Source organism: Truncatella angustata (assembly GCF_020726525.1).
Source record: "Truncatella angustata strain MPI-SDFR-AT-0073 chromosome Unknown BKA67scaffold_2, whole genome shotgun sequence".
Classification (NCBI taxonomy): domain Eukaryota; kingdom Fungi; phylum Ascomycota; class Sordariomycetes; order Amphisphaeriales; family Sporocadaceae; genus Truncatella; species Truncatella angustata.
Window position 1 is genome coordinate 7,397,514 of NW_025763382.1, and position 27,698 is coordinate 7,425,211.

The window sequence follows — 27,698 nt, forward strand, 5'->3', positions numbered from 1 at the left end:
TGTGAACCGATTCCGGCAGCGCCACGGCCGAGTCCTGGAATTTCGAGGTCGGAACCGGGAGCGGCGATTCTGGTATCATCTTCCAGTGATCGCTTGACCTCAATGAGTTTATTGCGGACATGGCATACGAAGATGTGCTCTTTTTGTGGTTGCTGTAACGTGGCGGCTTCGGAGGTTGGTTGTAGAATGCCGTGCTCTCAGACGCATCGTGGCTAGATTTCGTATTCATCGATTCCTTGTCGACACTCCCGCCTTGATCGGCCGGCGGGAACCTGCTGCCAGACTTGTTGGTACTTGTCTTGTTCCAGCTCATGTGAACTCTGGGGACCAGTTTGACAATCCAGGGCCTCAAAGGCGGCAAGCTGCCCAAGAACACCGCTGTGAGAAGCTCAATCAAGGACCAAATGATAACATCGACGTTGTCCCCTGCAGCTATCAGCGGAGGTCTCGTGTTCGAAAAACGAGAAGCTTACATGTCGAGTCAAATGTGTTGGCAAACATCACCATGTATTTCAGCCGGATCATACTCGTTACAGCCGCACTGCCGCCAGTCAGTCTAGCATCTCGTTAACACCTCAGGATCACTTACAAAGAGCCAATGGCAAACATCGCAGATAAGAGAACCCGCTGTCGTTGCGTGACCTGAAGCTTGCGGAGTTCCGTGATTGGTAACAGCATCAGGAAGAGATCTTCGCCTATGCTCAGCCCGGCGCCGACGTATCCTACCACGGTAACGTCAACACATCGGCCCGTAATTGTCTTGTCCCATATTGAGTGTACCGGCCAGCACTGAAAGGCAATAACCATGATGAAGATCAGGCCGTGGCCTAACATGAAGGCGATGAATATCTGCAGGGTCAGACGAATCCATCTTGCTGGAAACAGGCGGATAAACAGCAACGAAATAGACACCTTGGCCAGAAGCTGGATGGCGATGTAGAGGATCTGGGCGACGTAGAAAAGCTGTAGCAGTATCGGCCCATCACTAGCACTGATGTTCCAGTAGTGGTTTCCGAATCCCATCTTCGAGCTGATGTATTCCATGGCCGCCAGTCCGGCGAGTAAGATCATTCCCAGCAGCGCTGTCCAATCGTCGAGCCACAGCTTCTTGGTGAACTGCAGACGCGCAGCACACCGCGCTAGCACAATAGGGACGGCCAGGGCCATGGTTACTATAGAGGCGATCTGGACATCGCGTGTTCTCGACTCTTTTGGATAGGCTGCGCATAGTGAACTCGCCGAGCTACTTGCGAGTACTTGGTCCCTGTAGGAACACGATGTCTGGATGCAATTCGACAGCCTGGTGAGCAATGTCGTGTTCCGGCAGACACAATCACTCAACGATGACACATCTGTCATGGAGCATTTCGCCGTGCTCAAGTCCTCGATGACGCAAGGAAGCTATTCACACAAAGTCAGGCCCACCCGAATTAGAGACCGGAGTCTGAACACTTACGGCGCACCTTGGTATGGACGCTATGACCTCTGATGCTGTCGTTGCTCTTACCACCTGGGCACAAGTCACCACCCACAGCATCACCGCGAAGCCGACTAGGCGCACCTGTCGCGTCATTTCGATTACTGGTCAGACGGTGCAGATATATGTGTGGCTCAGGAGTGTAACAAGGCGAAGAAGTCGAAGTTTCTAACGAATGACAGAGATGCGAGCCTGCGACTTGGTAAATGGCCACCAGGACATCATTTCATAACCCATCCTTCCTTCTCGCTTGCTGATCCATCAGTGGGAAACCTTCGTCCCTTATATCGGACGGACGATGCCTTGGACAAGCACACTGGCACCTTCACTACTTTCGTCCAAGGCACTTCCATAGTCGTTAGTTAGCGCACGCCATAGGTCTGTGCAGCACCCAAAGGGTCTTGGTCGGCCTATGCGGTAGAGGGCGATCATGGCCATCCGTGCGCTGTGATAACAAGAAGGTGCTGGCGTGTGCGCCGCTACTACCTAACGCCATGGAATGCATCCTGTAGGTCGAGAGGCAAAACAGCCCATACATATATTCAGCTTTGCCCCATGCTCTCAGCTGTGCTGAGTATTATCCACAGTCACTGCCGGTACAAATACCTTTCCAGATGATGCGGCTCGTAGGGTCGAGACACTCGACGATTAACAGCAGTATTGACACGCACACGGCAAGCTATAGATCGGCGGGTTCGAACCTACATTATGTATGCGGTGCTCAGTTCCATTGCCAAAGCCGGCAGGCGACATGGGGGATTGGGACGAGGAAACATAACTGTTCGGAGGGTGCAGGACCTGTACGAGTCGACTGTCGAGTCGAAGGTGAATTTGTTATAATCTGACGATCCAGGCGAACTCTATCTTAATCGGTCGCCCTGTACTATACATGCAGGGTTTAGACTCGTGCGTTTCAGGAACATCCCGACTTTACCTCAAATGTCCGGAACCGGCATTAGTGTACAAGATTTCGCTAGAGCGTTCTGGATACGGATCCGTACTTGACACGATGGTCCTCTCATCAATCGCGGTCGAGGAAGGAGTACATGAGTCTCGAGTAAGGTTATACCGTGCGCTGCCAGAGTATTTCGCATCCCGGCAGTGCACATTCAAATACCGAACGTAACCGCAAGGAAAGGCAGCAACAATGTCACCTTGTGGACCGTTCCTGGTGTTGCGTGACGCTGGGGTGGTGTGCTCGTTCTTGGCATCTAGACTAATCACGAAAATGTCAAAGCGTTTCAGGTCCGCAAGATATGTGTCTCGGACACCATACATAACTTTAACCCACAAGGCTTTGCGGATCAGGGTTGCAGATCAGCTCGATAGGCTCAGTTGCCGATACGCCCAGGCCGCACGTGTCGATCACTAACCTGTGGCTTGCAGCTCAAGTTATCGTCTAAGTTAAATCAGTAATTTGCATTTACACGTTGTCGACCGGCCATTGCTGCGTCTAGGCGGCAGCGATTGTGAGACATACAGCTCTGACATTTATGGCACTTAGGCACACTGGGAGACGATGCTAGCAGGTCTAGCTCACAGCCACTATTCCTGACAGGCAAAGCGTTGCGAGTAGAGTTTTGCGCCAGCCCGTGACAAACTCCATGTCAGTTACGGTATGAATCATTTTATTCGTGTCCCTCCAGTGGCAGTTATCAGCGCTATGATACCGTACTTTAATTGAGCAATGGAGGCTTCTCTTCTGCCCAATAAGAACGTTATTTATTCTGCAGTAGAGTCTTGCTGTGATCACCGAGTCATCCGCAGTTCGCTGCACACCTTAACCAAGTTTGCTTCTACCGACAAATCGTGTCCCAGGTTTTCGGGTCTTCCTCGTCTCTGTCGTGGCACGCACGCGCCGGCATCGTCCCAAAGTTCCGGCCAGCAAAACCATCATCTGACTGTACCATGTGCCGTATTAAGCACGATCTTATAGGCCTGCTTGAATGTTATCTTGATCGTACCAACATGCAGCCATGAGCTTGTACTCGAGCAACTCGCTTTACTTACCTGGCGACGTCTAACCGATGGTAGCCACCGTCGACGATATCTACCTGTGCGCACCAGCGAACCATTGCCGGATTGGTGGCCAGATTTCCTAACCGTCGCCTGCTGTTCGCATGTCTAAATCCTTCTACGCCAGGTATGGACGTAGAAGCCTTTCGTGCTAGCTATCGGAGTACAGGCGCTCTCGTTTCACCAGCAGCATCATCGGCGACCCGGTACCTGCGCGAGACACTTTCCCACCACAACACAAGACGGCGTAAGCTCTTCCGCAGACATCGCGGGCCATTGGACTGTGTTTGTGTTGCGAGTCCGGATTGACTGTGTCTTACATGTGTAGGTGTGTACCCCGGATGGGGGGCGCCGTTGGTCGCTGAACACTCCTAAATGAGGGGCTCTGACCCGCTGTGGTCTTCATCTTGAGGCAGCCGACGCCATCAGCCCTTGTCCCGCCTTGGATGCACCCTCGTTTGAGCTAAAGAAGCGATTAGCTGACTGAACATACTAAGATGGTTATATTGTACGTATGGAACCCAGTTCTACACAGCCGCAGAGGAATTGCTATGCGATGTTGAATATCAAATATCGGCGATCTTGCCCACTCGTCCCGGAGACGCCCCTATGAATTTCTGGTGACACGTAAAGTTAGCGTCTTCGGGGACCACTTAATTACTTAGTAGAACGTCACGACTACAGTGTGTGGACAAGCGCATAGGTTCTGCAAGCCAACATCTCGTATTCGCCCAGCACCAACTGTAACGAGGTGTGATCAACTTTACGGAATAACTGGACATGCCTATCATTTCCCCAGAGTCAATTGTACGCCGCAATGAGTTTAGACGGTATCGCTCTTTTTGTAGCAAATGGTCAGATTGGCCAAAAGATACGGAGCGCACTGCCTGACCACAAAGAATGCTCAGGTTCGCTACTTATTCTGCCTGGATCAGAGCGAGGGCTCTCATTTCATGGAGGAAATTTTGCAGATCGGGTATCTGTGGTGACCTTCGACATCGATGATCCCCAGAAGGAACAGATGACCGCGGAACGAAGAGGCAGTGGGGCATCTAGCAACCGAGGAGGGATAAGATAAGCTTCACGATGAAAAGGCCACGGAAGACTTTTACGACCATGATCAGAAACCAGCAAAGTGTCGTGGACGCAAGAAGGAGGTTCGAAATACGTTCTTCACATGATCGAAAACTCGGAAGCTCAGGCAGACTTCACACTCGTTGGAGACTTCGCTGCATGTTTCGTGACTACACTCTAGGAGCCTGAGAAGTCTGAAAACAAGTACTTGAACATTGCAAGCGACACTATTTCTCACAACCAGACTAACAAACTGTTGGAGAGGTGCGCCGATAATCCAGCGGAGAAAGGTGTCCTCCCGCCTGACGAGTTGCACCGCGTAGTGGCAGACCCCTCTCAGGCGCCACCACATCTCGCCGAAGCTCAATCATCATTCCCGATGGACTTCTGGTTCCCGTCGAAGGGCATGCAGGAGCAAGGGAGGTTCAGAAATCACCAAGTCGGCATCGCGATAACATCTTCCCAGCTGTCAAGCGGACGAGATTCGAGGATTATTTTATCTCCAAGTTTGGTGATTGCCGGAAGCGGAAAGCAAGCTCGGCTTAACGATCTTGAGCCGGAGCAGACACCGGTGCACGCTGACAGGGACAATAACCATTGGACGGAAATGTATGGAAATGTCAATAATTAGACCCCCTCGGATCCCGGAGGATGAACGTCAGGTCAGTAATGCCGAAGCATCAGTAGGGGACCGTATCCCAGAATGGACCATCGATCAGTCAGCGCCAGGATCATCAGTAACGCGCGAGATGTGACTTGTGTTACAAGCATGGGATTTAATCGACGCTATCGACGGAATGGTGCAAAATCAATTGAGGAATACGAAGAGGCAGTGCAGTCCCCGCCGAGACCAAGTAATCCTCCCGTCTGCAGCCCTATGGGATCACGGCTGAAACCGTCTGACTCATCCACGTTTCGCACAGCCCAGCGCTGAATATAGTCAATTCAGACTTCATCCAACCAGCAAATTATGTACCGCCAAGTAAGCCATCTGTCATCGTGCCCTGTGTACGCTCACCCGCAGCTTGGACTTTCCCATGATCGTGTGTCAGACGAAGTGGAGAAGTGGTTATGCAGCATAATCACCCCGTTCGAGTTCCACTCGACCCGACGATCGTTAGCGATTCATCTTTCTCATCGTTCGCATCATCAATGCCGTTCTGCGTAGCACTCAACGTACCAGCAACAGGGGTCAGGCTGGGCGTCGCGAGGTGACACGCGCCGATGTATGCAAGAACGGCACCACCAACGAAGTAGAACGCAAAGATGGCCCCAGAAAAAGCAGCGTATGAGATCTTCGCAGCATCAACGCCGAAGCATATTGCCTCCCCAGCGGCCAGGAATCCTCGCTGGACGCCCATGTAGTGGCCGATCGTGCCTCGCGGAATATCCAGGTTCCCGATGAACCATGGCACGAGATATTGCCACATGATTGAGGCTGTCCAGTTCATGACAAACAGCACCATGGCCGGTCCAAATTCACGCTCAGTCCAGTCGACGGGCTGGCCATGCGCGTTGCCACGATCGAGGCTTCCCGTTCGGACAATCTCCCAGAGCCACGCCGCCGACAATGGAATGGCAACGAATGCCAGGCCACTCAGCGCGCGCCTTCGCTTCGACCATCCTGCATTGTCGAGGATCAGGTGCAGGGCGTGGCCAAAGGGGATCTGGACCACCAGTGCGATGAAGGACAATAGAGACCGCGCCCGGAGGTTGTTCTCAAAAGCATTGACCGAACCGAGATAGACCAAGAAGGATCCGGCAGGAAGAAAGGCGGGAAGCATGAGGAGGAGCTTCCAGTCTTTGAAGACGCTCAAGTTGGCTCTGATCTCGGCTGCAAAGTCACGCCTCTCTTGTACCGCAACATCCTTGCCTGTCGCGTCCCTCACCTCGGTCGGTCGCCGGAGGGTGACAAGTGAGAGCAGAGCCACGATCAGCATCAAGGCTATGTAGGTCACATACACCGCAGTGGAGACACCGGCCCGGGTATCGTTATCTCGGTTGAGTACGACAGGAAGGATGCTGCATACGATAGACCCGGCGGCCTGTAACGTGTTCTGGATGGCGATGAACTTTCCCTTGTTCTTATCGTTAGAGTAAGCCACTTGGATGTAGCCTGATGTGACGAAAACAGCTCCTGCACCAACGCCGATGACCGCTCCACCTACCAGAGGAAATACTTGGTGTCCGGTAACTTCATAGTGCCAGAGAGACCCCACGTACAGGGCATACGTGCATATTCCAAAGCACATGGTCACGCCCGGACCCAGGATGTTGAGGTACGTGCCGCCTACACATGCCGACAAGAACCATACCGATGAGAGTATCGCATTGGCAGTCTGTATGACGTGGGAGGACTCAGGGCGACCACCACCCGCGCCAAGCAGGTTGAGCGAAACAAAAACTCCCGCGGAGAAGGCGATACTGATACCCGCGACTGCATTCTGCACGGCAGGGCTGCTGACGTGGGCACGAAGATGCTGCAGGTGCGAGGTTTGACTCATCTTTCGAGCGAGGGACTCAGAGAGTCAGATTTTGGCGCCTGAGCGAAATTCACCGTGTCACAAGCTGTGGCGTACTGCGTATGTAGTGACAGATATTCGCTTTCGAAGCAATGTCGGTCAAGCGGTTCTGGTATGGATCGACATGAACATGGGATCGAGTCCCGAGAAACAGACGAGAAACAGAGGACATGCGCTCATTAATCACAGTTCACCCGACTTTCAAGCTCAATCAATCGCCTACGCCGAGTGCATAGCTAATAGACAAAAGTCCTTTGCAGGCTGTTCGAGGTGGATAGTAACCTCTGATGAGACGTAACGTCTCGTCTCGGTTACAAATTTTATCAGCAGGGCCATCTACGTTACAAAGCATAACATGATGTAAATCGTAGACGGAATGAACTAAAGTGAACGTTCCGAAGCGGCAGGGATTGGCTCGGGTCGGGCTTAGGCCACTGTATAGAAATACTGATCGTGCATATGGCCGAGGCTCCACATAATCAACGCGCTGTGCCGCTCGCTTGCCGCTCAAAGAGACGGACCGCTCGGCCCTACCATTGTGAATTATATCCAGCACAAAACCCAAGCTAAATGTAGCACAGGAAGCCGTGCGACGAGGGCACCTCTTGATCGCTGCCACGTTCTATCGACAATCCGGACGAATTACATTGAAAAGTGTTGTAATTGGCATTCCAGCGGCAGTTCCGCGTGGTTTTCATATGGCCACACATGGAACCAGACCGGTCAGCCAACCATGTAGGAAAACTCAGTAGACTGAGGTGCATGGGCAGTAAGCACGAAAAGGAAGCCCCTGCAGCAAACCCACAACCCTGGGTGTATTTCTCAACCAGGCTGCTGGCATATGTGGCGTTAGTCATCAGAGCTGGTGTGTCAGCAGCCATGTGAAATGAAGCATAATTAGCTCAGCACTACCCACGTGCAAGTGGACACTAGATATAATTATGTAGTGTAATCACGACCGACAAGGCTGAGGCGCAGCGAAAACGTTTCTGACATATTGCAGCACGTAAGTGACACTGTGAGGGGGTTCGTTCAATGATATGAAAACACCACGATATTCCCCTTGGTAAGAAACCAAGGACGGGACACCCGACGGTCCAACTCAGTCATAGCTTCGCTAACCCGGACGCTCAGGAATATGTCTGCGCCACACACCTTCGGCCCGTAGGCTCTAACTATGGAAATATCTAGACTCATGATATCACTAAGGGGAAGAGCAGCGAGACCCGTAGCCCTATACTTGGTAATGTGAGGGATTCTACGATCCACCATGTCAGATACCAGCACCGGAACATCGCGCTGCCATGCAGGGCCCTCCTGCCACCAGGTCGCCGACCTCACAAGGCATAAACTTCATCGTTATATAACGATGAAACAACCGCCGGCTTGGTGGCAAGTCCTTGAACAAACCAAAAGCATTCAGAGCGGCAAGATCCATAACTGCTCCGAGAACTCTCCACAAAAACAGCCCATACTATCTGTTGATTTCTTTCACATCGATCAAACCCAACCCCGGAGGCCATGGAGCAAACCCTAGCCCCTGGCATCGTTGTGCTCAACAAAAAATACTTCCCTAGGGACGCCCTAAGTGCGGCTCAAGTCGGTGCAAGCGCCTTTACTTTCTCCGTCTTACGTATCCTCCTCGAGGCTAAGATCCTATCCCGTGTAGTCCTCTACTCCCGGAACGAGAACATTACCACTCCCTACTACCAAGTCGAGCAAGATTGGCAGGGTGTCCCGGTCGTGACTGTCTATTTCCACTTCCGCATGACGAAGTCAACCGTCGCTCAGGTACTGAGCGGAGCATTTGAGTACATGTCCTCTCGGGGAAGAAATATCTCCCCGCCGATTGTCTATTACCAGACGGACACGCTGCTCCAATACCACCCCCAGGGCTATCAGTTCTGTGTTACCCACCACGGACCGTTTGTATCCCACTTCACGGAGCAGTTCTCGTCAGAACTCGCCAGGCTTGCGTTTGGAGGCGATGCAAACAAGGTTGACGTTCTTGAACAACAGCAGAGGACCGGGATCCGACGTCTGTTGCAAGACAACCTCGGCACCGTTCTGGCCCACTCGGGGCTCCAGCAACGGGTACTCAAGGATGAAGGGCTGGCAGCGGGCCGCTTCAAGCGTCTCCGCCCCCCGATCGGCGTACCTCCCCTCCAGGATCCGGCCATCCTACCCCAACGGATACAAAAGTTCGTCGCATCGTCCGAGATCTTGCTCTACACCGCCGTCGCACGACTCGATTACTTCAAGAACGTCGAGCTACTGGTAGAATCAGGTCTCGAGCTCCTGCGCAGGGGTCTGCCGGTCAAGGTGCTGATCGTGGGAGACCCCGAGGGCGACGACGGCCGTCGGCAAGCTCTGCTGTGCTCCGTACCGGCAGATTTGCGAAGCCACTTCCTGATCCTGCCACGTCTCTCCAAAGATCATCTCTACGCTCTGTTCGCCGCAACGCGCCACAACGGCGTCTTCCTGTGCCCGTCGCGCTATGAGACGCTAGGCATCACGCCGCTCGAGGCAGCAGCCGCCGGCGTGACGACCCTCATGACGGAGACACCCAACGTCGAGGCCCTGGCGTTCATGCCTTCGCTGTGCCGCGTAGCTCAGGATTCTAGAAGCATAGCCGCCAGGGTCGAGAGGATCCACTACGACGGCGTTCCGATCTGGGCCGAGATCGTCGAGTCCTACGTGCGTCCCCGGACCTCGCTCGACGGCTTCAGGGAAGACCTGCTCAGAGCCTGGGCGGACATGTCCAAGTCCGGTGTGCGCGCTGGTGTCGCAACACGCCGGGGCGCCGTGTCGGGCTCGACGCGCATAAGGCGGCCGATCCTGACCACCATGGTACCGGGGAATAGCCTTTGGGGCATGCTGGTACATTCACCCTTGTCGCCCATCTCGATGGGCATCGCGATCTAGCGCCGTCCTGCACTGCGACACTGGGTTTTTTTTTTCTCCCCCTGCATCACGTCTTCACTCATCACATCACATCATACCATACCATATCATCGGTGTCGGTTTTTGGGCATAGAGACCTTTTATTCTCATGTTACGTCGCATCATGGTCGGAGGGCGTTCGGAGTCTCTGCTTTGGGAAAAGCCGTTGACGGCGGAAGCGATTGGATCGGGGTTTGCCTTTGCATGGGGCACATCGGGAATGGGCATCACTGGCGTTAACCAGCAGCATTGAATTGTTAATTTACATTCTAGTTCGTTTTAAGCTCCATGATTTTACAAGTGAAGTTTGCCGATCTGAAAGGATTGTTTGATCCAGCTGCACGATGAACAGGGTCCAAGTTGGTAGCAAGTGTACGTACGCAAGCTTTGTTGCGAGTGGTGGTCATGCCCCCAAGCAGGACTCATACCTACCCTGCTGTGTCCTCAACGCCGCCGTGGAGCAGGTGCCAATCCGTGGTTGTTGTGCTAAAGCACTAAAATCTTACACTTGTAGGGGACTCCGGGCGGTCTTTGGTCGAATTTAGCGAGCGAGGTTACTGCAGGACTGGTGCTCACCTTTTATATTTGATTCAGAAAACCACCAACTTCCAAGATGCCCAGCAAAAAGTCTTCTACCAAGTTTTGACTCAAGGGGAAAACGCGCCCGTGTAGTACCCAGTCATGGTCTCCCGTTCGGCATCGTAATACGACGGCGCACTCATGGCCTACCTTGTCGAAACCCACGATTGGGCGAGCGTGGATGATGGGAACCAAGGGAGAAAGCACCTCCAAGCCGAGATTTGTCAGCTCGCCCGATTGTATCTACACCCGCTGCCGTGTTATCAGGTCTTTGACGAGTCTTCAACCGGATCTCGGAATGACAAGATCATCATCACGGCTCGAGAAGATGGAACCCTGAGGGGCTTCACATCAGCATTATACCTATCGGTGGCCGGTATGGAAAGCCCAATACTGCATACGGGCATAACTGTCATCCACGAACAACATCGAAGGGCCTCGGTGAAAAAGCTTCTTTTCGCGAGACTATTCACACATGTTTTGCAGAGTTTTCCCCGAGGGATCTGGCTTTCAAGCCTAGCCGAGGTCATCACCTCACTCGTGCATGTTGGCAAGTACGTAGGGGATGTGTATCCATCTCCTTCCTGGGAGGCAGCACACGGCAAGCATAGCCCGTCTGATCAACACCTACGTATTGCAAGAGCTATTGATAGGAATTACCGTCCGATAATGAACATCTCCCCAGCAGCTGGGTTCGATGAGCACGAGTTCGTATTTCGAGGCTCCAACGATTGGTGTGGTGGCCGGGCTTTCATGAAAGATGTCGCTGATGTCACAAATAAGCACCAAGATCACCAGGCCACTCTGTTCTTCGAGCGACTCTTTCGGCCCAATGCTGGCGACGAGGTACTGCAGATCGGGTTTCTCACCGTCGGCATGCTGATGGCGGCGGCTGGTGCGGAGGAAGCCGCCGTCCAGAAAATTGCCACTACTCGGCTATCCAAGTTGTAACGTCAAACCCTTGCCCAACATGGTGCCCGGCACGTGTGGCTGGATCGGCCGTATCTGGAATATCAAGAGCGAATCGTAGCAGGCTTTGCGGATTAATTAACTATAAAGGTCGGAAGATATAATCGTTGGATGTGGAGATGTGCATGAGGAGTATGTGAGAAAAAACCGACACTCGTCCGTCCATCGGCGATCGGACCAGCAAGCCAGACATCGATGGTTTCTGCGACGTACTTTGTAATAATTATGTATTTTAAAAGCTTCGATTTACATGTCTACTCAATTGACCAAAACAAGAGCAAGGAAACCGTCTAGCTTCCGCGGTTGGGCCCCTTCGTTCCAAAAACACATGGACGTTTAATACCTCGACAACGTTAAATGTTAACTCGCGAGCTTATAGAACATTTATTTTCATTGTCGTCTGCTCATCCGGGCCCTTGCACTACATCACAAACCCTGAATGAGCCATTTCCACGTTTTAACTCACATAGCATGCCTCAATGCCTCACTGCCGGTGAGTCACGGCCGACCAGCTGTCTGTGAGTCACTGCCACCCTTCTGAAAGCGTCGGATATGCATCTGCGCACGAGGCAAAAATAAGTAGACCATTTCCAAATATATATGAGGCGAGGTCTTCAACACAATCCAGGCTGACAGAAGGTATCGGTTTGCTTTTAGTAAATCCAGCATGGCCGCTGCAGTTGACGGCAACACAAGTGCCACAGAAGAACCCGCATCGCAACCAGCCGAATTCCCGGACGCGAGAGACGACAGCGACTTGGGCGACCCCCAAGACCCCGACGATTCAGATTACTATGACAGCACTCACGTTTTCCACTACCAGGGTCTATACAGCTTGATCGAGTCGCACAACAGACCATATGTCTCGGACACTCGAGATGCAGCCCCGTACAACGACATCCCGACGCGATCCCAGCACAATGCCATGCAGAGGGCGGCATGGCGCGAGCTGGAAAACCAGGCGCTGGTGGATCCCTCAATACCGGAGGCATTATTCAACCCACCAAGAACTTCCGTGAGGGTTCTGGTGGCCGCATGGCCGCGACGTCAACACTTTTGCTGTGCATGCGACCTGCCGGAGGATTTGCCCACCGTCGTCGTGAGAGCACCAGCAGGCTCGGAGACTGGCGTCACCAAGGGTCTACTATTGCAGAAGCTCGGCGAAGCTCTGTACGGGCGGGATGCTGCCACGGCACAATTAGGAGGAGAACAAGAAAACACTGATGATGGTCATGTCATTGGCCAGGAGACGGATCGCCCCGTCGTTCAACATTTCACACATATGGAGCGGGACTCTTATCTTCTTGGTCACATATTTGCTTTGACCAAAGGGATACAGGAGCTGGACGATATGGAGTGATTGGAATACCTGTACAATCGTGCCGATCAAAGGTCAATCCTATAGTGTAGACAGATGGCTGCTCTGCAGCTAATTATCAAGTAGATCGACAACGGCCACAGTTATACTCGGATCCTTCGACATACTGATGTCCTATCATGTCCATACATTGATACGATGTGCAATAGCTCTCACACCTCATTGAGTCGATGCCATACCTCCCAAAACCGCCCAGACTCTCCCGAATAGCCTCGTAGCTGCTCCGAAATGGCTTCGTAGCTGCTTAGCTAGCGATGAATGAATTGAGCTTGAGGATCGCAATGCGGGAATGCAGGCATACAAGGGAGCCACAATGTACACTACTTTGTCGCCTTGTGATATGTGTAAGTCCGGTTCGAAACGAACAAACGGGTGATTTTGTGAACCAGATTCTTATCAAAGTTCTTCAGGTACCGGCGCGTGCCTTCTCTTCGGTATTCCACGCGTGGTTGTCGGCGAGAACAAGAGTTGGCTTGGTGGCGAGGAATACCTGAAGAAAAGGGGAGTCGAAGTTGTCGTCATGGATGATAAGAATTGCATCGAGCTGATGGAAAAGTTCATACGAGAGAAGCCCGATATTTGGTAAGTCGAAAGATGAGAGACAAAAACATCTAAGAAATGCCTCTGCCGGATGACACAAGACAGATGGAGGAGCATCCATTGAAACATGTTCAGCAGAACCTAGAGCGTGATTTGCTACCAAAGTCATATGGACTTCCTGGTCGGAGCGTGTGTTCGCGACCAGGCCGTGATTACCAGCCAGGCATCATCTACCACACCAGGATAGAACACGCTGTCCGTGCTATCAACAGGTTGGGCGTTAGAAACGGGCGCGTTACGGTTTTTATTCTTCTCCTCGTCCTTCGCGCTCGTCGTCAAGACTCTCGGGATCGTCAAACCCGAGAGAAGCCAAACCGTGCTCGGCGAGGCAGTCTGGATTGTAAATGTGGCTAGATAGGAAGAGAGAGTTGACAGGATGACAGTCATACAAGTTGTGGCAAGCATGGCATATTAACACACGGTCCTTGCCTTCCATGGTGGACTTGACGCGAGAATGCAGCGAGTTGGAGGATAAAATTGTGAGCTGTTGACCTGTATCGAAGGTAATAGTAGAAAAACGTGAATATACATGGTCTTCTGCGAAGAGCCCTGCATGAAAACATTCCGCGGAGAAAGCCCTCCCTTACGAATGAATGCGCATATTGAGCCAAATGACCTTAGCGACTGGTCACGCAGGAGGTATAGCCTCGAGATATCTCTCAATCCACAAAGTGCTCCTAGTCTTGGAGTAGTGTTGTGGTGTGGAGGGACCACCATGCGCAAAGACAGTCTGACAGGGTAATCTCACAAACATATATCATGTATAGACGTTTGAGGTTGTGCTGTCACCTATGTTAAATCCCTCGGTAACGGTAAAAGAGAAAGAAAAAAAAAATAAAAGAAAAATAGCACCACTTATTTCTCCTCTCTTGCGCAGGACGAGATTTCTGCGACATCCTGCATTGGTGAACTCCAGATTCTATAGAGTTGGGTATACTTTTCACGGCTCTGACAGCGCCGATGCTCGTGACTGGCCTCGCCTGCTCATACGGATCTGTATCATTGGGGAGAACACCGTCGGGGTCGATACCCTCACTTGATAGATCTCTCGTTATGGAGACGCCATGAGCCGAAATACTTATACCATCACAGAGAGGCAACCGACTGCGCCGGTAGGCTCTTTGGCGCTCAAACACTTATTTGACTGGGAACCGCCTGGAACCCGTTGAAGATGGCCGCGGCCCTACGGTCTCTCGTTCAGGATCCACTCGTTCTACAAAGTAGGCGCTAGGATCCGTCCCACTTGGCTTCACGCGCTAAGCCCCCGGAATTTTAATTCTGTTTCAGTGGCATTACGGGCTCATTTAGAAGCGACAAGCTTTTCTGTTACAGCTCAGAAGAAAGCTTGACTCGTACGAGTCCTTGGCTCCCCAGAATCGTGGTCTTGCATTCGGCTTGGCGATGCCTGTCATCCAAAAGTCCTCAGCTGTAATCTTATTGGTGGACCTGGTGTTTGCGCATATATGAGACCTCCGCCGCCCCGTTTCCGTGAACAGGCATAGCACACCACCATATCGCCTGGAGCGACCCGTAATCGTGTTGTCGAGATTAGTGTATTGTTAAATTACTTGACGTACAGAATGTGCCGCCACCAACGGGAGTTGACGGCGATGAGGTTCTGGCCCTGGTGCAGCTACCATCTCTAATCCCATTCCGCGCTGGACGTGGTCCCATAGCCGTTGGTGGAGGCACATGGTCTCCACAGTTATCCAGTACCATGGCATCTAGCACCGAGCCCCTTGGTTCTATTCAATCCGGAACAATGGGCCAGGGTTGAGCAACGCCATACGGCAATCGCGTGGATATCCAACATTAAACCTTACGTATTCGTACATGGTAGAAGGGATGGGGATGGATTCTCAAGGATGTAGGCTGTGGCATCAAGAAAGGATGGCAAGGGATATATATAATCCCAAACCCACGATCTCAAGTGGACGTCGGAGGCTACTCGACAACTGCACCGGTTTGCAACTATTTCAATATATTCATACTCTCTTTTATAGCAGGCCTATTGATTCGTTCACTCGCTCAAGCCGTTCTAACAGACCTCACAATGAAGCTCTCAGTCGCAGTACTCAACGCTCTGTTCGTCGCGGCACTGGCTGCGCCGGCGCCCGGTTCAGCACCACGCTCCAACACCAAGGCGCGTCTTGATGCTCGTAGGGCCGCTGCTCGTGGCCACCAGAAAAGCCACCATCACGACTCGGGGTCTTCTTCGTCCCGGTTGCCCTCCGCTTTCCCATCCGCCCTCCCTTCCGGATCCCCATCACCAGTCCGCTCGTCCGCTGCCGTCTCAGCACCATCCTCCACTGCTGCACCCACTTCCTCTTCGAGCGCCACCGCCTCTCATTCCACGTCCAAGCAAGCGTCTTCGGATGTCGACTACAACGAAAGCTGGGCCGGCTCGGTCGTGACCGGTACTGGTATGACCGGTGTTTCTGCTACATTCGAGGTCCCAACACCCAAGATCCCTACCGACGGCCAGACCTCGGCCACTGAGCACACTGCTTCCGTGTGGATCGGCATGGACGGCTACGTAAGTCGTTCTGAGGTATAAAAACACCGCCTTCTCGTGCGCTGACGTTGAAACGTGACAGAACTGCGACGGCGGTCTCTGGCAGGCCGGCGTCGATGCCACCATCGACGCGCAGGGCACCTCGTACTACGCCTGGTACGAGTGGTACCCCGAGAACACCGTGGTGGTCGACCTCGGCGACCTGGCGGCCGGTGACTCCATCTCCGTGAACCTGACTTCGTCCGGCGAGTACACGTCCGGCTACATCATCATGGAGAACCAGTCGACGGGCAAGACGTTCACCAAGACCGTCACCGACTCCGACGCCCTGTGCGGCTCTGCCGTCGAGTGGATCATGGAGGACCTGGTTGTTGACGGAAGCGAGAACGGCTTGGCCAACTTTGGCACCGTGACCTTTACCGATGCTGTGGGGACGAGCAAGACCGGCAGCGTCTCGCCCTCGAGTGGCCAGTTGTTGGACATCCAGGACTCTGCTGGAAGTGCCCTGACTGCTTCGTCCACTACCAGCGACACCGTCGTCATCGTCTACCAGTAAGGATGATGGTCGCGCCTGACACCGAGGTCGAGTCTGATTTGTCGAGTCTGATTTGGTGGTTGTAAGATGGGTCCGTTAGGGCCGGTTCTGTTCTCTTGTATATAGTTTCTATCCACATATTCAGAGTTGGAAATTTCTTAATCCAAACCTTTCCGGAAGTATACCCGCTCGTAGGGGCCCTCTGCTCTGCGATCTGTCTCGACGAACCCCAGCTTGGTGTAAAACCCGATGTTCTCGTACATCTTGACATTCGTGAAAAGTGTCAACGCCCCGAGACCCTCTGACCGTGCGACATGCTCAGCATGATCCATGAGCACGCGCCCGAGGCCGCGGCCCTGCGCGGACGGATCGACAACCAGGTTGTTGATCTTGATCGATTGTCCATCATCGGCCACGGCCAAGATGACGGAGCCAAGAAGCGCTTCGCCACCGGCCGAACGGATAACGTACACGTCTTGCGACTCCAGAAGTCCGGCGTAGTCTGCCAGCATGGGTGCTGGCGGATGGCCGATGCGCTCAATGTATTTGGAGTACGCCTCCTTCACGATAGCCTCTATACCTAGGACATCGCCGAGTTTTGCCGGAGCAATTACGACCTCATGTTGCGACGCCATATTTGCCATTGACCTGTCCGTTCGGCTCAACCGAAAGAGGTTCCAGTCAGTAGATACAGATCAACATGGAGAGTGCGTGTGAGTCAGCGAGCAGAAGCGAAGTCGCACTAACGGCTCGGTTAGGTGGGTGGGCACCCCTATTTGAAGAACAAATAAGGTTCATGAACGGCGGCCACTAACGGCCGCGGCCGCTTCTATCTTAGCGTCTATTGGATATCAATTGAGCTGGCAGGATTGTAATTGTTCTTGAATATGGCATATGCCACTATCGCCGCCACCGCTTACGCGTTTTATCATGCTCTACGTGAGCGTACGAATGTCGCTTGCTTTTCCTTCACTGACGGAGTATTTTCATGGTCATTAACTCGGACAGACCCTGGTAGCACACCATTGGTTCATTTGAGCTGCCATTGAAGCCGCATATCTCAATGAGATGGCCCTGTTTTCAACGTGTCTACCAAACGCGCGACGATACGGACGGCGTAGCGTAGCCAAGCTTTTCGGTAGTAGAAAAAGGCACGGGTACACCGATTCTGGGGGCACCTTTCATCGCTGCCATGTGATAATGTCCACAGTACTCGTTATCTTCGACTTCGTGGGGGGTGTTGCCAATGCGGAGTTCCGACAGACGAGGTGGACGAATGATCCATGCTAAGGCTAGTGCAGTGGATGGCAGCGGGGTGAAATGGTTCGATGTTCGCTCTGGAATGGCATACTATGTATACGCAGAACCCAAGTTTTCAACGCCACGGCGAGGGACTTCGGGCTACCATTTAGTGGCTTCTAGAGAATCGATAGGTCTAAGCCGAGGAAACGACATGCCCTGGATCTTGTTCCGGTCGAAGTAACGATCGCAAATCCCCGCGTGTGCTCGACGACGAACTGCCGAACCGGCAAACGAGGTCCACGGGATGGACCCAGAGGATTTTAGTGGGTGTTCCCACCTCGCCGAGACGAGGGTAGAGATGGTATGACATGCAGATTCAAACTCCGCAGTTTCCTTGCGCAAGGGTTTTGCGTGTCTTATCACACCACCACCACCATCAAGATGGGCAGTCTCCCAGAAACAAAACAGATCCGCGTAGGCATCATGGGCGCCGGCATCGCCGGTTGCTGCCTCGCCATAGGTCTTCTCCAGAACCCCTTGTTGGACGTCCAGGTTTACGAGGGATATTCCACCATCCGGGTTCGTGGCTCTGGCCTCGCCCTCCACGGAAATGCCATCAGAGCCATGGACCTGATCTCACCCGAGATCAAGAAAACCTACTTCGAAAAGTCCCATTACATGTCGAACGAAGAGGACATCGAGATGGTGACGCAGTTCATACTCGCGAGTGGCGAGCACGCCGGTACAGTCGTGGCGGAGCTCGGTCGGGCGAAGGGCAGAAGGACCGTCCACCGTGCACATTTCATCCAGGGGCTGCTGGACGATGCCATACCCACGGATCGCGCGCATTTCAGCAAGCGGGTCGAGAGCATCGCAGAGTGCTCGGGCGCGGGCTTGGTCCACGTGCGCTTCGAGGATGGCTCCCGCGAGACCTTCGACGTCGTCTTTGGGGCCGAAGGCGTGTACAGCCCAACGAGGAGGTTCATCGTCGGCCCCGGGCACCCGGCCGCGAACCCCGTGAACCATGATCAGTGGCGACAATTTCATGTCCTGGTACCTATGGAAGAGGCCAAGAAGGTCGTACCGAAGGAATCCATTGAAACGGTCAGGTCTTTCTGCACGCCCGTCGGCTTTGTCAACGGCATACCCGTCGATCTGGGGAGGACCTACAGCATTGGCTGCTACCAGCGAGACAACAAGTGCCGGGCAGAGGGGGCAGCGTTCGATGCGGAGCTCTGGAAAGGATACATGCCAGAGGTGGACGGTCTCATATCAGTAGGTTATCAGCAGCTGCTTCGCTTCGCAGTCAGAACGTGACGGCAAGTAACCGGCTGCTTGCTGACCTCTTGCTTAGTTCCTCGAGGAGAATCACACAGAAGACTGGCTGCTTCAGGATCATGACCACGCGCCTACTTACTACAGAGGACATGTTGCCATGGTTGGCGACGCGGCTCATGCGACTTATCCACATGCCGGTAATGGCGCAGCACAGGCCATAGAGGACTGCTCCATCCTCACGGGCGTGTTCTCTCGCTTGACGTCGGCTGCCGAGATCGGGCCGGCACTGAAGGCTTTTGATGAGGTCCGCAGACCACGAAGCCAAGCGGTCGTAGACATCACGAGGCGGTTTGGCAGGCTTTACAGCCAAGACCCGGAGGAGATTGACCTCGACTCGATGAGGTCGGAGATGAAGGAGGGCGGGACGTACACCAACGGGGTGGACATGGACGCTCAGGTGAGGAGCGCCGTTGACGCATTTGGGAGATACAAGCAAGCATAGTTCCAGGGCGAGAGTAACGTCACTGGTCTCCTTCTCAGCAAAGGCGGTGCTCAGTGCGATGTCTGGCCGTGAGGCGGCACATGAACATATCATGCGCCTAATTACATCGAATTGGCCTGTCATGGCTTTCTGCCGACTTAGAGTGTCCACCTACACATCTGATGGTCCTCGTCGTATCAGCCTCGGCATTCCGGCTCGACTTGTAGATGGGACATTGCGGGCTCGACGCTCGACTTACGGTGGCTAATTGGGAGTCGAACAAAGCCGTTGCATGCCCATATAAACATAGCCATATCTTTTATTAAAAAACTTTTGTTCCTTTATGTTCTTTTACAAACCTCGCATCGGAAGACGGATTTGTTGTTGCGATCCCGGAGCTTGATGCTGTCAACGCTCGTTCGCATCCCGATAAACCGAGCAGTCGATGCTTGCGCCAACCTCGCTTGCGCTCTTTCTCTCCATGTTAGCCAGCAGACACTGCTTCAAATTGCATCCAGTACCGCAAATCATGATCGAGGGAGTCCTGTTCCAGAGTCACATCCAACCTTTGAATACTGAGAGTCATGAGGTTGGCCGCCATGGTGTCCGAGAGAACGGCACAGATTGCTTGAGTAGTATGAACCTTGGGTGCCGGTCAAGGCGGCGCCATTATGCGACCTCGCGCCCTGCGATGCGCTCGTGAGAGGAGAACCAGAGTCTCTTGTTGAGTTTTGGAGTGCTAAACAGTCTGTAGCGGCCCACAGTGCTCAAGACGCGTTCGGTTATGCTGTGGGTATTTTTCGAAGAGCAAGTGCTAAACAGTCTGTAGCGGCCCACAGTGCTCAAGACGCGTTCGGTTATGCTGTGGGTATTTTTCGAAGAGCATGCCAGCAAGATTAGTATAGGAACTTCAAAAGCACCCACCAATTGTGTGGGTGCTTTGGGATTTGCACCCAAAAGTAGTATGGGTGCTTTGCGAAAAGCATGCTAACAAAATTAATATGGGAATTTCCAAAGCACCCACCAATTGTATGGGTGCTTTGGGATTTGCACCCAAAAGTAGTATGGGTGCTTTGCGAAAAGCATGCCAACAAAATTAATATGGGAATTTTCAAAGCACCCACCAATTGTATGGGTGCTTTGGGATTTGCACCCAAAAGTAGTACGGGTGCTTTGCGAAAAGCATGCTAACAAAATTAATATGGGAATTTTCAAAGCACCCACCAATTGTATGGGTGCTTTGGGATTTGCACCCAAAAGTAGTATGGGTGCTTTTCGAAAAGCACCTATACTAATACTTGTACACAACATTTGATTTGGGCCTGGTAGCGAACGCTTCGCTCAATGGCATTTGAGATGACCCCTCTGGATGATTCTCATGACAGGCAGCCCGAACCACCGCATACTCGAGCCTTCAGCTTGTAAGTTTGTCTTTATGCTTGCCCGACGGCCGACAAACGCACCCGTGTCCGCCCTATAAATGCATTTCTAGACAACTCACTCACTTCGCCTGCATGGCCAATCAAATACAACCCGGGCCTTGAACACACGAAAAGCGAGCGGACCGACGATATGCTCGTTGATAAGCTCGCACAACATGCCGGCGAGCGACGGCGATGGAGTTGGCGAGGCCAACATCACGGTAGAGGGAGACCAGGAAGTCCTCGCTGCTCTCAGGGTGGCCGCAGGGGGCTTCGGACGCCCAAGCTCGCTGTGGTCCGGCCAAGAAATTCCACACTCTGCCGAGTATGTACGCACCACCCGATCCGGAATTTGCAAGAAGACATGTGCAAATGGTTTCTCTATTTCACCTGAGCACTTGCGCAATGAATTCTACCACATCTATTCATAATGTGGCTATAGATTGCCGTGCTATCGACGTCATATAATGCATTCCGCCCAGGGACAGTTCAGGGGTACACTCCACTGACAGCGCCAGAATCACCCAACCACGATGTACTCCTGCTTCTAACCTCGTGCGCATCCGCGGCAGTGCTCGGAGCCAAGTAAAACCCATGTCCCGAAGATTTTATTAGTGTAAATGTGTCTTGGTGATATGGTTCATCATGTAAAATGGTTGTGTGCTGGTGCAGGCGCTTGGCTGCGACGTGCATATCGCTATCTGGTAGCAGAGCCCTGAGGTTAGGGACTCGGGGGATCAGGCCTCAGGGGGTTATAACCTTTAGGTGATTGGGGTTCGCCGTTTGGGGGGGGTTCTGCTGTCCAGGGGCGCGCGGTTCAGGGTTTCATCCACTGATACCGCTGAAGACTGCAGCGGAGAGATGAACTGTTCGCACCGCACATCTTCCCGCTACGGGGGAGGATTGGGCGCAGGCCTGGGCAGCTGAGCACTTGGTCTCTGCGAGTGGCAGCCAGAGAGAGCTTTGGCGCATGGTCCTGCTGGGGATGCGGAACCATGGCCTTTCGTACAATTAGTCGCGGTATCCGGCATGAGGGTTCTGGATGCGCTTACAGCTCGGGATCCGGGGTAGTCGCGCTGCTGGTCGTATAGGACGTGCCAATGGTGGTCGGACACACCCTCTTGTTCAGAACGGATATCGCGCGGGCGTTCAACGTGCCTATAACTCTCTGCTGGTTCAGGGGCGCCAACGCCACTAGAGACCCTCTATCAAAAAGCCGCGATGGCTGCTCCGGCAACGCACGGGCGACCTCGTCCCAGAAAGACAAAGCATGTAGAGGAAGGAAGGAGAAAATCTGATGCATACCGACTTGAAGCGCTCTGATGAGCTATCACGCTATGGTTGCATCTAAATAAGAGTCACCGGCCATGTTTTGCCGAGACGAGAGTCCAGCAAGCACCGGCGCCAAGGCATCCACACACAAATGAGGTGGGTGCTTCTCGCGCATGTCTCGTAATGGGGCAAAGCACCCTCACAAATCCCGATGCGGCCATGTACAACAACCCACACCGGCATGCAAGGATGCAGACGATGCAGTCGTTGTCTGGTGACGGTCGCAAACGTTCCATCAGTGTCTCGAGCATAGTTTGTTGAATGAGAACGTCCGGGCTGCAATTATAGCCCGGCCCTCGTGCCCGAGTCCGAGAGCAGCTTACACGATGGAGGTTTTGCAGGGCATCTTTGCCCCAGAAGCAACACGAATGGGGTGGGGAGTAGTAGGGTGCTTTTGCGGCCAGGCGCACACGACATTCCACCTTGGTCAATGCCGCTCAGTACGGTGATGCACGGTAGGTTGGATAATTATCATGTCGAAATCATATCTGCATACTTCCTGAAACGATACACAACGACGGGGGAGGTTTGTCTCGGTATCAAGGACGCCGCCTGGCAACCTGCAAAGACACCCCTATAGCACCAAGGCGGTTTTGCAGCGTGCTTTTCGGCGACGCACCCCAGACCAGCTCGGCAGGCAGCACGGGTGTTTGCACGATTGTCCAAGACATGAAAATTTCAAACCGCCACAACCTGATAGGAGAGCCGATACGGTATAGGCATGCGGGCCTGCCCATTGATTGGCTACGCTCTCGAGAGCATATCTGACACGATCCCGAGCTGCAAATGGCCGCGCGCGACCGAGAGGGTCGGGCCGTAGCCTGGTAGGGTTGCTTTTGGCCAGCTTCTCGCCCGCAGCGGCAGGCCTTGTACAAGCCGATGCACTTTGTAACTATCGGTAGACACATGTCTCTGCTACTACAAGTAGGCTCGACAAAGATTTACGCACGCGGCGACGGATTGTTGTTGCTACTCGCGAGCGCACACATGGCCCAAGTAGGACTGTGGAAAGCACCCATACTGCCATACTAAATTGGCCGGGTGCTTTCGTGGAGAGCACCCCCACACACAGATATGCCTGCTGCTATGAGCGCCCTACTAAGACGTTGTATAGCCCTACCATAGCGCAACGTCAGAGAGATGACAAGTATGTCGCGGGCAGTTGGTTGAAAGACCTCCGTGTCTCTGATTTCTAAGGCCCTCTTGACTTGACGCGTCTCATCGCGCGAATTGTCGCGCTTGACGATGCAGCCTGTGTGTCAAACCCAAAAGCACCCATACTATCATACAAGTCGGCCGAGTGCTTTTGACGAAAAGTACCCACACAAAAAGTCCGGTGGGGTGGGTGCTGTTAGCTTGGATGCTTTTCGGATCTGGTGAGGAATCCGGGCCGCGTGCAGGTTCCGCAGCCGACGGGCTGAGTGCGCAGGATGATGCACTCTCCAAAGCGACTGGAAAGGAGGCCAGGACGTTACCTGGACGAGTGTAGCCACCCCGCTCGCATCTCGACGGCCAAGAATAGGTAATTCGCATCGATGTGGTAAGCCAATTCGAGATGCCTATAGCGAGTGCTCTGCATTGAAAGCGTCTTCCGTTATGTACCCTCGCGGTCTCGTGGGCAAACATGAGCGCAACATCGACAGGCTAGCCTGCGCAGTGCGATGCGCCCCCTAACCTTAGGTGGCTGCGAGCTCATTCAGGTTGACACGCAACCAGCGTTGGCCATGTTAGCTACAGGCTCATCATCAGATTGGTGTCTCCTCGAACAGATCACGAGACTCACTGCTGCGTCCAACGGCATCGGGCGACCTGGACTACGGGCTGTTGTGAAAATTACTCAACCCCTGACACTGACTGTGCGGGTGCTTTGCGCCAAAAGCACCCATACAAATTCAGCGGCAGTACGGGTGCTTTTAGCGCAAAGCACCCATACAAATTTAGCGGTAGTGCGGGTGCTTTTTGAAAAGCACCTGCATCACCACATAGACTATGCGGGTGCTTTGCGCCAAAAGCACCCATACAAATTCAGCGGCAGTACGGGTGCTTTTGGCGCAAAGCCCCTATACAAATTCAGCGGTAGTGCGGGTGCTTTTTGAAAAGCACCTGCATCACCACATGGACTGTACGGGTGCTTTTGGCGCAAAGCACCCATACAAATTCAGCGGCAGTACGGGTGCTTTTGGCGCAAAGCCCCTATACAAATTCAGCGGTAGTGCGGGTGCTTTTTGAAAAGCACCTGCATCACCACATGGACTGTACGGGTGCTTTGCGCCAAAAGCACCCATACAAATTCAGCGGTAGTGCGGGTGCTTTGCGCCAAAAGCACCCATACAAATTCAGCGGCAGTGCGGGTGCTTTTGGCGCAAAGCCCCTATACAAATTCAGCGGCAGTACGGGTGCTTTTGGGAAAGCACCTGCATCACCACATGGACTGTACGGGTGCTTTTGGCGCAAAGCACCCATACAAATTCAGCGGTAGTGCGGGTGCTTTTTGAAAAGCACCTGCATCACCACATGGACTGTACGGGTGCTTTGCGCCAAAAGCACCCATACAAATTCAGCGGTAGTGCGGGTGCTTTTTGAAAAGCACCTGCATCACCACATAGACTATGCGGGTGCTTTGCATCACCACATGGACTGTACGGGTGCTTTTGGCGCAAAGCACCCATACAAATTCAGCGGCAGTACGGGTGCTTTTGGCGCAAAGCCCCTATACAAATTCAGCGGCAGTGCGGGTGCTTTTGGCGCAAAGCCCCTATACAAATTCAGCGGCAGTACGGGTGCTTTTGGCGCAAAGCACCCATACAAATTCAGCGGCAGTGCTGGTGCTTTTGGGAAAGCACCTGCATCACCACATGGACTGTACGGGTGCTTTGCGCCAAAAGCACCCATACAAATTCAGCGGTAGTGCGGGTGCTTTGCGCCAAAAGCACCCATACAAATTCAGCGGCAGTGCTGGTGCTTTTGGGAAAGCACCTACACTACCATGGTAAATTTGCAGGATGCGTTTGCGGCAAAACACTCACCAGACTTGTCGTGACACAAATTGCATCTCCAAGCCTCTAGAGAGTCTGACATGCATCAGGCCTGTATTTCATCTCTGCGATAATGCTATGTTCTACAGAGGCATTGGGAGCTGGTTGTACTCGTCAGACGAATGACGGTGGGTATGGATGCAACTGTGGCGAGCTGATGCACGGCAGAGCGGAACCGGGCGCTCGCCATCCTCTTGCGATGTTGAAACCGCTCGTGGGAGAGTGGTCACGTTCGTTTCTAGGCGGTGGCGGTGACTCAGTCGACGTGCAGGTCGCGGCTGAAGCTGCTCATGCTGCGTCGACGAAATGCACCGCCGAAGGGGGGGACGTTCTTTCGTGTCTCGTACACGTCCTCGCGCTGGTTCCTGTCGCTCTTGTCTCCGCAATCTTTCCGGTGTCCCTCGCGGGGAGAATAGGGGCAGGCCGAGAACAAAGAAGCATCGCCGAGTCTCTCTTTGACACTTGGCGGACGGCAGCGACAGGGAAGCTCGTGTCGGCCGACGCTGGTGGAGCCGACACGCACCAGATGGGCCAACTGCCGCTGGAGTTCAGTACCAACATGAAGGCCATCGCCGTGGCATGTGTCCTCAGGTTTGAAGGTGGAAGTGTGGCATCTGACTCTTGGCCAATCGCCCGCGGTCGCAACTCTCAACTGGGCTCGGGGCTCGACAGTCTGGCCAGATTCGACGCTGAACTTGTCAGGATGCATATTCATGCCTCCCTTCATGGTACGGTGTACTCGTGTAGACAACTGGCGCTTGGCTTGTATCACTGCGCACCCCGGGAGCCGTCCACCCCCCCCCCCAGACAAGCAAGGCGGTGCGAGGTGACGCAAGGCAGGGACCAAACATGAGAACACGACGAAACTCGCTACACCATGGGCGAGATCAAATGATGAAATAGATTTATGGGGGTCGTGCACTCAGTCATGTTGGACCGGCAAGACTGAAGTCACATGGTGGGATGGGAAGTGTATCGTGTATATCGTAGGAGAATGGTGCAGTCTTAGCTTCATGCGCCCAACATGTTCGCAGGCTCGCAGACTTATACTAACGGATCCACAGACTCTCAAATGCGCGTTCGCGGATTCATAGACTCACAGGCTCGCGGGTTCGCAGACTTTTATATTCGTAGCCTTACCAGCTTGCATATGAATAGACTCGCATGCAGATTCGTAGTTTCGCAGACTCGGACATTCACAGACTTACAGATTTGTTTGCACATTCGCACATTGGCAGACTCGCAGACCTCACACATTCACCGACTCAATCTCCTGGGCCAACAGCTCGCAAACTCCTAGCAGAATGGCATTTACATGACGGGATGATAGTAAGGCCTTAGATACAGAATTCGATTGACGCAAGTTCCAAGCACTGCGCAGCAACTCCGTAGGTCTTCTCAACCGATCTGAAGTGTGACGTGACAGACCAAGAACATTAGGAAGTAAATGCACTTATACTATAAAAGTGTTTTTTTGGTGGGTGCTTTTGAGGCCCCGCCTATTTGGTAGGGTGCTTTCGGGAAAAGCACCCATACAAATTTTGCGGCTAGTGTGGGTGCTTTTGAGGCCACGCCTATTTGGTAGGGTGCTTTCGGGAAAAGCACCCATACAAATTTTGCGGCTAGTGTGGGTGCTTTTGAGGCCCCGCCTATTTGGTAGGGTGCTTTCGGGAAAAGCACCCATACAAATTTTGCGGCTAGTGTGGGTGCTTTTGAGGCCACGCCTATTTGGTAGGGTGCTTTCGGGAAAAGCACCCATACAAATTTTGCGGCTAGTGTGGGTGCTTTTGAGGCCCCGCCTATTTGGTAGGGTGCCTTTGGGAACAGCACCCATACAAATGTGGCGCGTAGTTAACATGGGTGCTTTATGAGTATAACCGCCAAGCCGTAGCGACGGCTCATCGCAACATGGGGTTTTTTAACTTTTGCGCTCGAACGGTGTCGATCTCACCAAATTTCTTGATTCGATAGAGGCATCCAACTTATCTAAATGGGTATTGTTCATCTGGCTCAGCGAAGTTGCAGGCATTTTGGTGTGCCATCTACGTCCTAGCCGATGGCCTCGCTCAGGAGTTCAGAGCTCAAAGGGCTCAGGGGCTCAAGGGCTCGAAGGGCACATTGCACGCATCAAAGCTGGAGCTCAACGCAACGCTCAAATCTTACATTACGCGGTTGTATCTTGCATGTCTCCCGTCGAGAAATCAGTTGGAGCAGTTTTGTTCGGATTGTTCCCGTCTTGCATGATCAGATGCGACCGCGTCGACCGATCGAGATTTGCAGCCTGCATGCTGCGGATGGACC

At 53.2% G+C, this 27,698-nt stretch overlaps 11 protein-coding genes across 11 annotated transcripts; 6 read left to right on the forward strand and 5 right to left on the reverse strand.

Annotated features, from left to right (window-relative positions):
• Positions 1-325: 325 nt before the first annotated feature.
• BKA67DRAFT_216577 (uncharacterized protein) lies at positions 326-1,832 on the reverse strand. The gene is made up of 3 exons (XM_046095535.1): positions 1,457-1,832; positions 590-1,401; positions 326-541 (listed from the first exon to the last, which is right to left on the reverse strand). The coding sequence occupies exons 1-3, from the start codon at positions 1,571-1,573 to the stop codon at positions 436-438; spliced, it is 1,035 nt and encodes a 344-aa protein (XP_045962773.1). The 5' UTR covers positions 1,574-1,832; the 3' UTR covers positions 326-435.
• A 3,817-nt stretch (positions 1,833-5,649) lies between these two features.
• Positions 5,650-7,071, reverse strand: BKA67DRAFT_533691 (uncharacterized protein; the record flags this gene model as incomplete). Its single annotated transcript, XM_046099739.1, has 1 exon — positions 5,650-7,071. One exon carries the CDS (start codon positions 7,069-7,071, stop codon positions 5,650-5,652), a length of 1,422 nt encoding a protein of 473 aa, XP_045962774.1.
• Positions 7,072-8,610: 1,539 nt separating this feature from the next.
• On the forward strand, positions 8,611-10,014 carry BKA67DRAFT_656729 (uncharacterized protein; the record flags this gene model as incomplete). Its single annotated transcript, XM_046106992.1, has 1 exon — positions 8,611-10,014. One exon carries the CDS (start codon positions 8,611-8,613, stop codon positions 10,012-10,014), a length of 1,404 nt encoding a protein of 467 aa, XP_045962775.1.
• A 294-nt stretch (positions 10,015-10,308) lies between these two features.
• Positions 10,309-11,973, forward strand: BKA67DRAFT_558396 (uncharacterized protein). The gene has a single exon (XM_046102315.1). It carries the CDS (start codon positions 10,753-10,755, stop codon positions 11,560-11,562), a length of 810 nt encoding a protein of 269 aa, XP_045962776.1. The 5' UTR covers positions 10,309-10,752; the 3' UTR covers positions 11,563-11,973.
• Positions 11,974-12,247: 274 nt separating this feature from the next.
• BKA67DRAFT_656731 (uncharacterized protein) lies at positions 12,248-13,544 on the forward strand (the record flags this gene model as incomplete). The annotated part of the gene is made up of 2 exons (XM_046106994.1): positions 12,248-12,887; positions 13,369-13,544. The coding sequence occupies 2 exons, from the start codon at positions 12,248-12,250 to the stop codon at positions 13,542-13,544; spliced, it is 816 nt and encodes a 271-aa protein (XP_045962777.1).
• Positions 13,545-15,611: 2,067 nt separating this feature from the next.
• On the forward strand, positions 15,612-16,629 carry BKA67DRAFT_656732 (peptidase A4 family-domain-containing protein; the record flags this gene model as incomplete). The annotated part of the gene is made up of 2 exons (XM_046106995.1): positions 15,612-16,094; positions 16,156-16,629. 2 exons carry the CDS (start codon positions 15,612-15,614, stop codon positions 16,627-16,629), a joined length of 957 nt encoding a protein of 318 aa, XP_045962778.1.
• Positions 16,630-16,697: 68 nt separating this feature from the next.
• Positions 16,698-17,464, reverse strand: BKA67DRAFT_216893 (acyl-CoA N-acyltransferase). Its single transcript, XM_046095536.1, has one exon. The coding sequence runs from the start codon at positions 17,250-17,252 to the stop codon at positions 16,767-16,769; it is 486 nt and encodes a 161-aa protein (XP_045962779.1). The 5' UTR covers positions 17,253-17,464; the 3' UTR covers positions 16,698-16,766.
• Positions 17,465-18,333: 869 nt separating this feature from the next.
• On the forward strand, positions 18,334-19,702 carry BKA67DRAFT_591473 (uncharacterized protein; the record flags this gene model as incomplete). The annotated part of the gene is made up of 3 exons (XM_046104721.1): positions 18,334-19,125; positions 19,205-19,585; positions 19,637-19,702. 3 exons carry the CDS (start codon positions 18,334-18,336, stop codon positions 19,700-19,702), a joined length of 1,239 nt encoding a protein of 412 aa, XP_045962780.1.
• Positions 19,703-21,855: 2,153 nt separating this feature from the next.
• BKA67DRAFT_656735 (uncharacterized protein) lies at positions 21,856-22,333 on the reverse strand (the record flags this gene model as incomplete). The annotated part of the gene is made up of 2 exons (XM_046106996.1): positions 21,856-22,030; positions 22,083-22,333. The coding sequence occupies 2 exons, from the start codon at positions 22,331-22,333 to the stop codon at positions 21,856-21,858; spliced, it is 426 nt and encodes a 141-aa protein (XP_045962781.1).
• A 2,277-nt stretch (positions 22,334-24,610) lies between these two features.
• On the forward strand, positions 24,611-26,250 carry BKA67DRAFT_533698 (uncharacterized protein; the record flags this gene model as incomplete). Its single annotated transcript, XM_046099740.1, has 4 exons — positions 24,611-24,752; positions 24,969-25,224; positions 25,293-25,351; positions 25,487-26,250. 4 exons carry the CDS (start codon positions 24,611-24,613, stop codon positions 26,248-26,250), a joined length of 1,221 nt encoding a protein of 406 aa, XP_045962782.1.
• Positions 26,251-26,550: 300 nt separating this feature from the next.
• Positions 26,551-27,354, reverse strand: BKA67DRAFT_216963 (uncharacterized protein). Its single transcript, XM_046095538.1, has one exon. The coding sequence runs from the start codon at positions 27,253-27,255 to the stop codon at positions 26,851-26,853; it is 405 nt and encodes a 134-aa protein (XP_045962783.1). The 5' UTR covers positions 27,256-27,354; the 3' UTR covers positions 26,551-26,850.
• Positions 27,355-27,698: the final 344 nt, after the last annotated feature.